Below are 10204 nucleotides of genomic sequence, written 5' to 3' on the forward strand. Positions count from 1 at the left end.
TCGCCAAGGACCAGAGATGAGAGACACTGGCTTAAGCAACGTCATAGCACACCAGCTGGAAATCTCACTGGAAATCTGGGGCTGGAAGAAAAAGACATAAAGTTTAATAACGCGATTTAAGTTCATCAGAATTGTTTACTGTGTATTTAAAAAAAAAAAAAAAACTTGATAAACACCATCACTGGTATAAAACATATGTAAAGATCAGACTTGATCAAAACAAATAAATAAACAAAATAATTTGTATGGTCACACGTTGCACACTACATTTCCAGTGAGCGTACTGTCTCTTTAAACACACCGACCCGGAAGCGCTATTTTATCCCAGTTACAGGGGTAAGATCCGTCTTTCCGGCGAGAGGAGCGATTTTGGAGTAGCGTGGTTTCTCTAAGGGTTGAATAGTCACTTGATTCAACATGAGTGTGCCTGCTTTTATTGACGTTACCGAGGAGGATCAGGTAAAAATGGACTCCGGTAATTGGAACCAGCCTGGGGGAGACAGTATTGTACGAAGGGGTTCGGGGAACCCGTGTTTTAATACCATGTGTAATTACGAGGCCTACGGCGAAGGCTTTTCTGGCCAGTATATCTGAGTGCACGTCATAATTAAGCATCTTTGACCATAACTATAGAAAAACGTGCAAACCCTGTGGTTTAAAAGATATGAACTTAGTAACCAAACTATGTACGTTTACCGTGGTTCGAGGTTTTGCGTGCCCCCTTATTTTATGCATGTCATTTTTTTTTTGTTTGTTTGTTTTTTTTTTTTTTGTTGTTGTGTATATTAACAGTGAAAAACGAGTGTTTTGTGTGGCTGTTTATGCTAATTGCCCCGTTTATTGGTCTGACAAACAATTTTGAGTTTTAAACCAGTGCAATTGCATAACAAATAATGCCGGCAATGTGGAACGATAATATAGTCAAGCTGTGGTTTCTTGTTGCAAAGTGCATGAGATTCACAGAGCTGTTAAAGCTTGTTAACAATCTTGGCATCAGTAAAGAGATGGGAATTCACGAACAAAATTACCTTGTATACTGTAAGTAAACACAATACAGAAACCCGCACTGGCTTTGTCGCTGCATGGCGCACATCACAAAACAAACGCATACTCGAGTAGAAATGGGATTCTTCTCTGAATCGAGACTAGAGCCATACTGTAAGCCACATGGAGCTCGAAAGTCATCCATTGTTGCACACCTTTGGACAAGAGCATTTATTTTAGTAATACTGTACACCAAACACACCTGATTTTATTTATTTATTTATTTATTTATTTATTTATTTATTTATTTATTTATTTGTGTGTGTGTGTCATTCCAACAGCATTTGTTGTTTATCGTTAAGGCTCCATCCTAGTACTTCTCAGATGGATTTAGGAAGATGCAATGATTTGCCGTAAATCTTTACAACATTATCTCTTAACATTTGATATTGCAGTAGTCAAGCGGTGCGCATCATATTTCAGTTGTAAACTGCTTTGTGTGCTTAAAATATTTATATTTATTTATTTATGGACTGTCAAGCGACATTTTACCCAAATGACTACAAAATCTGAGTCTTTGGCTAAGTTACTGCAAGCCTACACAGTCATTTGGTCAGATACCTGGTTTGATAAATATTCGTATTGAAGCATGCAAAACTAGTACTGCATTACTTTCACTTAAGTAATCAAGTGTCTACTTGTAGGCTTTGGAGCTTCGTGCCTACATTAAATCAAAGGGTGCTGAGATTTCAGAAGAGAATTCTGAAGGGGGTCTTCATGTGGACTTGGCCCAGATTATAGAGGCGTGTGATGTCTGTCTCAAGGATGATGACAAAGGTTGGTTAACAGACAGTGTAGACGTTTTATTAACACGTTGCACATTGCAAAACACACCCATCAAAACTGTTTGCTCTGACATGAAAATTAATTGGACTATGATTCCTTCTCTTTGCTTTTTAAAATTATAACCCATTAACCTTATGACTTATGTTGACATTTGTTTTGACTGAACCATTGTAATCAGTGAAATTCAGTAAAAATGTTATATGTTTACAGTATGTGCACGTTTAGTCTGAAGTGGATCAAATTGAATTTGAATGTTTTTAAACTGGTGGTTAGGTGGTGTGTTTAATGTCTAGCACAAGAAGTCTTGAGTAATAAATGCAATTGCATTTACCGAAGTCTTAGGTAAAAAATAATAATAATCAGTTAAATGTATTGACAAAACCAGCAACATAGTGTCATTGTTATTTACAGTTGAAAACTAATGTTTGATGTGATAACCTAAAATTAAGACAGTTTGTTTTTTGTGTGTAGCCATTGCTATGCAGAGTTAATTTTCCAATAGTTTTGATTGTTATGTTCCAGGTATGTCTATCTAATTTGTGTGTGTGTTTTTGTTAGATGTGGAGAGTGTGATGAACAGCATTGTATCTCTGCTTCTGATCCTTGAGACTGAAAAGCAAGAAGCTTTAATTGAGAGCCTCTGTGAGAAATTGGTCAAATTTCGAGAGGGAGAGCGGCCCTCCCTCCGCATGCAGCTGTGAGTACCGGGACAAATGCCTGGCTTGTGCTTCTGCATAATTATAATGTTTTCATTTAGTTTAGCTTATTGATTTAACTTTTTCAACCGATTTTAAAAATGTTAACTTTTTCTATACAGGCTGAGCAATCTCTTTCATGGTATGGACGAGACCACTTCTGTAAGGTATACAGTCTACTGCAGCCTAATCAAGGTAGCAGCTACTTGCAATGCCATTGCATTTATTCCAACTGAACTTGAACAGGTAGGTAACAATTGTACTGTGATGTCTAACTGCATGCTTCTAAACATAAGGATACAACTGACTAAGGAAAGATGTTCAGTATTGTTTTGAGTGATTTTAGATTTTTGAAACTGTCTTCTGTGCCATTTTGTTTTAATGTCATGGTGTAGTATGGTGTGTGTATATATATATATATATATATATATATATATATATATATATATATATATATATAGTATGTAACATGCATCGCAATACTTTACAATACGATGAGTAGCTAATATGGCACATTTATTAAACTGTAAATCATGAAAGAAAAGGTCTGAACGTAAACTCCACTTGATCCTAGACATATCCCATTGTGCAATGAGCCGGCCAGACGCTACCGGAATTTAAGCAGGAATAGAGGAAACAATGTTTTTTTTCCGTATTCCATTGCTAGCAAGCAGGGAATACTGACGCTGTATTGAAGGCTTCAGAACACGCTGCCTGGCCAATGGGAGTTGAGACGGCTGTGATTCTGATCAATGGGAGTGTAGAGTAGGCGGAGGCAGCCTGCCTTGACAGAGAGGAATGAGGACGCGAGCAGTGTCTAAAAACTTGCTGCTATGGCTAATTTTACTTATATTCAGGTGCTATATACTGGTCTCCTTTTGGGAGAGCATTGTATTTCATATAAATAGATAGCTATATGTGTTCTTTTTTATTTTACCAGTTTTAATGTATTGCTCTTTAATGAATTTTACTTTCTTTAAATAAATGTTAATCCTGATGAAAATTACTTAATACTCTATCATTAATTTAAGTCTAATAATTTACATTATTTCTAACCACCTTTAAACAGCACAGTATAGAATAGTATACAAAATAAAATTATATACTCAACCTTAACTTGAAATACAAATACTTGGTGATAAAATGTATGGTATAATAATAAAAATAATAAAAATAATAATAATATAAAAATACTAATAATAAATCTTATAATAATCTATTGTGTTCAAGTTAAGTGTGATGCAATCAATCGCTGATGTACATTTAAAAAAAATATCACAACTTAATGCTGAAAGACTTAATATTTAGATTTTTCTAAAGAAACACATGAACAAACTTTGTACTTTAATAGTTATCAAACAAATTGCTTGGTATTTTTTTCCTCTCAGAAATGTGGGAAGGAGGTTTGATTAATTAAATCTGATATCCCAGAAACTGTAGATGACATATTGCTTTGTCATTAAACTCAAATAAGTGCTATACTACTTTGTGGTAAATATATATAATTGATTTTCAACTAAATCTGTGTATAGATCTGAAATGATTTCAAGTCCATCAAGCAGAGATGAGTTTTTCATAAGTATCGTAATACATGTCTTATCGTGGCTTGTGATAGGAATCGTATTGTGGCTTGTGGCCTTGGTGTATCGTCTCACCCCTAATATATAAAAATCTGCATCAAAACATATAAAACCATGCCTAATTTCAGCTTCAAATAATTGACCCCAGATATAACCTCATACGTACTCTGTGTCATTTTGTTCGGTTAGGTCAGAAAATGGATTACAGACTGGAACCTCACTATAGAAAAGAAGCACACTCTTCTGAGATTGGTTTATGAGGCTCTCATAGACTGCAAGAAAAGGTATTAATTATTATGACACCTGGATGTAATGCATGCTACTTGGTATGGGCACATCTTGAGTGTGGCTTTGTTTGCTTGAATGAAGTAAATTGTACAATGGTAAGAGGAAAAACAATATTTAGGAAAGAGTTGTTTGCCAAACCAAATTCTTTTTAGACAGCTTAATGAATTGTAGTAATGGATTACAGCTATTTAAATGTGTCAACAGTGCATGTTAGTTTAAAGAAAATCTCAGCTTCCAAATAAGTGTTGTAATCATTACATTTGCTTACAAATGTACTGCAGAGTAATCTGAAGCTTAAAACCTATGTTACCTTTTTTGTGACAGTGATGCTGCAGCTAAAGTCATGGTGGAATTGCTCGGGAGTTACACTGAAGACAATGCTTCACAAGCCAGGGTTGATGCTCACAGGTAATTTGCCCTAACTGCCTCCGATTTACATTGACCAGTCCTTGCAACCTCAAACAATGGCTGCTGCATCACCACCAGATGTGTGCCTAATCTAAAGAGAATTCAAAGTGTTCAGCTTAATTTACTGATACCATTCACTGTCTGGATATTTAATTTGATATTATATATATTTTTTAATAGGTGTATTGTTCGTGCTTTAAAGGATCCCAACACTTTCCTTTTTGATCACCTCCTTGCCCTGAAACCTGTCAGGTTCTTAGAAGGGGAACTTATCCACGATGTGAGTAGCAAGTATAATTCATTTAAATACTTTATTTACTATTTAGCACTGTCTTAAGTTTTACTTTTTGTACACTGCTGTATTGAAATAGCTTTGTAAATGATTTTAAAGTTTGTTTGATGTTAAGTTTGCATGTATTGCTTCACTGGTTAGAAAATATACAACAGTACATAAAAGTTGTGTGAAATGCCAGTTACTGCCTTCATTTTCCCTCTGCATCTTGTAGAAGGGTTAGTATGTCATACAGCTTTTGTAACAAACCATTCTCCTCAGTCTGTTGGCTACAATTCAAAACAATTGTATGAAAGTACGTAGTTGCTTGACACTTTTTGGGAGGATGTGTAAATGTGGAAGTGAGGGGGTGGTTATGTCAATATTGCATGAATTAAAACGGGACACATTTTTTGTTTGTTTTGGGTTGTGTTTTTTTTTTTTTGCAGAAAAATTACAAATGCTTTTCTTTCCTTACTAGCTTTTGACCATATTCGTAAGTGCTAAGCTAGCAGCATACGTCAAGTTTTACCAAAACAACAAAGACTTCATCGATTCCCTTGGTAAGCATTGAACAGGCGTGGATGTCTGAAGCAATAATTATGAATAAATGACTGCAGCCTGCATTGTCTTGTCTTTTGAGGGAACAAAAATGTTGTGCACAAAGTGAAGGAGCATAAGGACAACAGCTCACTTTGGAAAGCACTTTAATATCCTTGGGTCCTATTGTTTCGTTGAGCTTGAACAGATGGCGGCTTTTCTGCTGTCTTGAGTTGTGCATCTTAATTTTGAGAAATGTACTGTTGGGGTTCATTATACAGATCTGCCTCCAGTGTCAGTTTTTTTTCTCTTTTTGTATTGCCATGAAACCTTTATTTTTGTTGGGAATGGAAGTAACAAATATATCTCCTAGTAAGTAAATCTGATTATTTGAACCCAATATATATATATATGTACTTGGTACCCCTTTACCTGTTTCCAAAGGCAGTGCTAACTGTTTTAATGCTGTATGAGTGCATCAGACCTTGTAAAGCATGTACTGTACTGGCTAATTTGCTTTGGCACTCAAGGCACAATGATGGAATGTTAATGTCAGCAGCGTCTTTATTTACACACCATATAAAAAGGAGTAGTAATTAACACTCGGGCACCCCCACATTGATGTGTAATTGACTGTTTCAAAGGAGCACAAGTTCATAATCTAGAGTCTGTATTAAAATTACGTTTTCCATATTGCACCCTTTCAGGATAAGGGTCAGTGACGCTGCTAAAACTGCTCAAAGATGTACTATTCTTTATTGCAGCATTAAGATTTTGACACATTAGTAATGAATATTGATTTAATCTTGACCTAAGCAGCAGTCGGATGTTAGCTTTGAATGTGATTCCTTCAACAAAAGTGCATACTGTCATGGTCTTTTATCATTTGTTTTACTTATCCCTGTTAGAATATATTTTATAAGCTGTTTATTTTTTACTGTCCCTGCAGTTTCAGTTTTAGCTAAAGATGATAGACCCTTATTGTATAATTCATGGCTTTGCAAAGATTGAATTAAATGTCTGTATATTGCATACTTGTCTGAGACCATCAGATTTAGTTGGTTCAGATTCTGTGGGTAAATGTGATGGATTAGCTACTACAACACTTCATATTAGCTGCTCATGTATAGTTTGCTTTGAGTTGTTGTGATCACAAGTTTTTGAAGATTGTGATCAATGTGAATTAAAGATAAATGACAAGCTTGGTTTCTTCTCACCCAAACTAAGCTGTGTTAATAACAGTGAAAGTTGTTATAATAGTGGAAAACACTAGTGGAGGCTTTGAGTAAATTGTTGATGCTCATAACATCGATATATATTGTAACTCCTGAATGTGTCGAAGACTTTTGCACAGCAGTGTACAGATCTTAAATTTGACGTGGTTACATTTAAAAAGGTGTAAAACAATTAGCACTTGGATCAGAGATTGCTTATCAGTTGCATTTATCAATAAAACAACTACAGAATTAAATTCATACCATAACTGTACCTCATTATCCCACAATGTAGCGGCTTACATTTAAAACAGTAAAAATGTGAGTGAAATAAAAAGAACATTAAGATGCCCTGTAGGACCTGTTGCTGGCAAACTTGCAGTTGATGCAATATATATATATATATATATATATATATATATATATATAAAAATTATTGATGTTGACAAGTCAGGTCATATGCAACATTGTCTTTTGTCAACTGTATTGCCCTAACATATGCCCACATTTAATCTGGTCTCAACGGTCTCTTCACTGCGTAAAGTTAATTGGCATCTCATTTGCATTTGTTAATTAGGGTTAATGTGCACTAATTGATTCTTTTTGCTTGTATATTCTCATTAAGTCCAGTTAGTGCTTGTTGCGCCCTGGTGTTCCTTGTGTAAATGAGTTATGTTTATGCTGCTAAATTCTGTTGAAGCTGTGCCAGATAATAAGCCTGGACACAACTGGTGTTAATGAAGATTACAGAATGAGACGAGGTGTAGCTCCCATGTTAATTAACGTAGACTGCAGCTGTATATTAGCTCTAAATGTAAACTTTCTGGTACATTGGGATTTCTCTTACAGTAACCATCTACTTCTATACATTTATTCATGTTTTTATTTGTAACTATTTTGTAGTAATAACACTGTACTTGTATTTTGTATGTGGCAGGTCTGTCCCATGAGCAGAATATGGAGAAGATGAGACTTCTTACTTTCATGGGAATGGCAGTGGAATGCAAAGAAATTTCATTTGATACTATCCAACAAGAACTACAAATTGGAGCTGATGATGTAGAAGCATTTGTTATTGATGGTAAGGCACTAACTTTAAATGTTTAAGTTTCCCCTTAAACATGTAAATGTGCTGCTACGCTCAATCACACAATTATCCAAAAGTATAAGGGCACTCATTTTACAAAGGTGTTTTCACTGCACTGTCAAACCTCTTATCTGTCTTCACATTTTACACACATCTATAATGAATTCTGTGATTCTCCTCCAGTAAAATTTAGACTACATCATAGAGGAATACTACTTAAAAACTGCTACTTTTATTGTTCACCTATCAATTTTCCAATCACCCCAGGGATGTGTTGTTTTTGTTCACAAAACCTAATCATGACTTGAAAGACTTTACTGTCTAAGTAACCATTCTATCATGAACATGTTTGCTGGAAACATTCATCTGTTTTTTAATGCCTTGAAAAACAGGATGTATTAGTAAGGAGGAGTTAAAGGAACTGTACAGGATATATTGCCAGTTAATTGGCTTTAAACCAAAGGACTTCTGAGTGGCCTTCATCTTCATTACTTTAACAATAACGGTTCCTTCCACATTTTTTTTTTCTTTCTAGAGAGGTTAAACTGTTTTAAAGAGCGTTCTATAAATGGCACAATATGTATGAGCAGGATTTTTATTTTAAGTCTGTCAGAATTAGCATTAACTGAAATGTTAATTTCTAACCTAGCTGTTCGAACAAAGATGGTCTACTGCAAAATTGATCAGACTCAGCGAAAAGTAGTTGTAAGGTAAGTGTTTTGTTTCATTTAGGAATATTACCATGCAGTTACTACTTTAACGAGAAAGCACAATAATGTTCATACTGGCTGCTTGCAATTAAATAATGGTAGTTTATCATAATTTTATTAAATCTAGGCATGGATGTAATTAGCTAGTATAATGGAAGCAGCTTTTTTTCCAGCACACTTCCCTTAATGGCCCTGCCAAGACTAGAATATTAATGTGTTTGGTGTTTTTTCAGTGGCTGGGTCAAGGCTACCAAGATCCTTTTACAATGCAGCAGTCTTTTGTGTTTTAGGAACTGGTGTGCTGCTGTATTTCATTGCTGTTATTTGCATTTTTGTTTTTATTCTTTGTTGTTTTACTAGAATTGTGACAGTAAGTTATAACTAACAAAAAGAGTGATATCCTGTGCATTTCCTTGCCTGACATTTAATTTGTACCCTAAAGTGTTTGTTGTTGTTCTGTTGCAGTCACAGTACACACAGGACGTTTGGCAAACAGCAATGGCAGCAGCTGTATGATAGCCTCAGCGCCTGGAAACAGAGCCTAAGCACAGTGAAAACCAGCCTTCTCGGCCTCTCCACCACTTCATAGAATCTCAGAACAGTTTGTATATTTGCAAAAAATGAAAAGCAGAAATCCATTTAATTCAATTTAATTTTCAATAAACTTTTTTTTTTTTGCCCCTAAAATGTATTTAATAGTTTTTTTTTTAGTGTCAACATTACAACCATTGACAGCTGAGTAAAGAAATAAAAAAATAAATAAATAAATATAATTGCAATCAATTGTTTTTGTTTCTTTATGTAGCACTCAACACCAGGGTGGATTTTGCTCTGAAATTCTGATGAAAATAAAGTATTCTCACATCTTGGGTAAAAATGGTTAAGGAAGTACATTTTATGGACTAGCATTATACTTTACATCTGTTTGAAGTGCTTTTTGTGACGGAAAACACTTTGAGAAGAACTGTGCTCACCACCTTCAATAAAGAAACTTCATGCAGAATTATACAATAAGTCATGTATGTGGGCAGTTGTGTTTGTATGAAAGGTGGTGGTACGCTGCATGACCCTTGTATAGTTCAGACTCCACTTTATCAGTGTTTCTGGGCCAAAATGTAGCCTTATTGACACATCCTATGCAACAGTACATTTTAATTGTACCACTGGAGTAGAGGGTTAATGCAAAATGCGTACTAATGTGTGAAAAAATGTAACATTAATTCATCCTCACATAGGTAACACTAACAAATAACTTCGTTTTGTTTTTTTGGGGGGGGACTATCTCAATTGCTTTGTCACAGGCTTAATAACACTATATTACACTGCAGAAACTACAGTTCTGATGTAGCATTTTTTTCCAGCTCATTTATGCTTTCTTTTCCTTGTTAGTCTTTGTCTTTCCAAACTTAAACGTCAATCTCCTTGACGTGATCATTGACACTGATGGTGACTTGTTTTCAAAACCGGATGCAGAAATGGAAGTCTCGTGTTTGCTGCATGCAGTTAACACAGGGTCGTGTAGGTGATCAGTTTTAGAACTGGATACAGCTTGGGAAGGGACAGATGCATAAGCAATTGGTA

At 35.2% G+C, this 10204-nt stretch overlaps 1 protein-coding gene across 2 annotated transcripts; it reads left to right on the top strand.

Moving 5' to 3' along the window:
- The first annotated feature begins 314 nt into the window (after positions 1–314).
- LOC117434610 (eukaryotic translation initiation factor 3 subunit M) lies at positions 315–9402 on the top strand. 2 transcript variants are annotated; one of them, XM_034057195.3, is made up of 11 exons: positions 315–459; positions 1689–1821; positions 2389–2527; positions 2648–2771; positions 4295–4389; positions 4718–4801; positions 4982–5081; positions 5554–5635; positions 7764–7907; positions 8563–8623; positions 9089–9402. In XM_034057195.3, the coding sequence occupies exons 1-11, from the start codon at positions 418–420 to the stop codon at positions 9210–9212; spliced, it is 1128 nt and encodes a 375-aa protein (XP_033913086.1). In that variant the 5' UTR covers positions 315–417; the 3' UTR covers positions 9213–9402. The 2 variants fall into 2 exon arrangements, with proteins under 2 accessions (XP_033913086.1, XP_058859166.1); XM_059003183.1 differs by having other exon boundaries at positions 356–475.
- Positions 9403–10204: the final 802 nt, after the last annotated feature.

This window comes from Acipenser ruthenus, chromosome 28, assembly GCF_902713425.1.
Source record: "Acipenser ruthenus chromosome 28, fAciRut3.2 maternal haplotype, whole genome shotgun sequence".
Taxonomy (NCBI): domain Eukaryota; kingdom Metazoa; phylum Chordata; class Actinopteri; order Acipenseriformes; family Acipenseridae; genus Acipenser; species Acipenser ruthenus.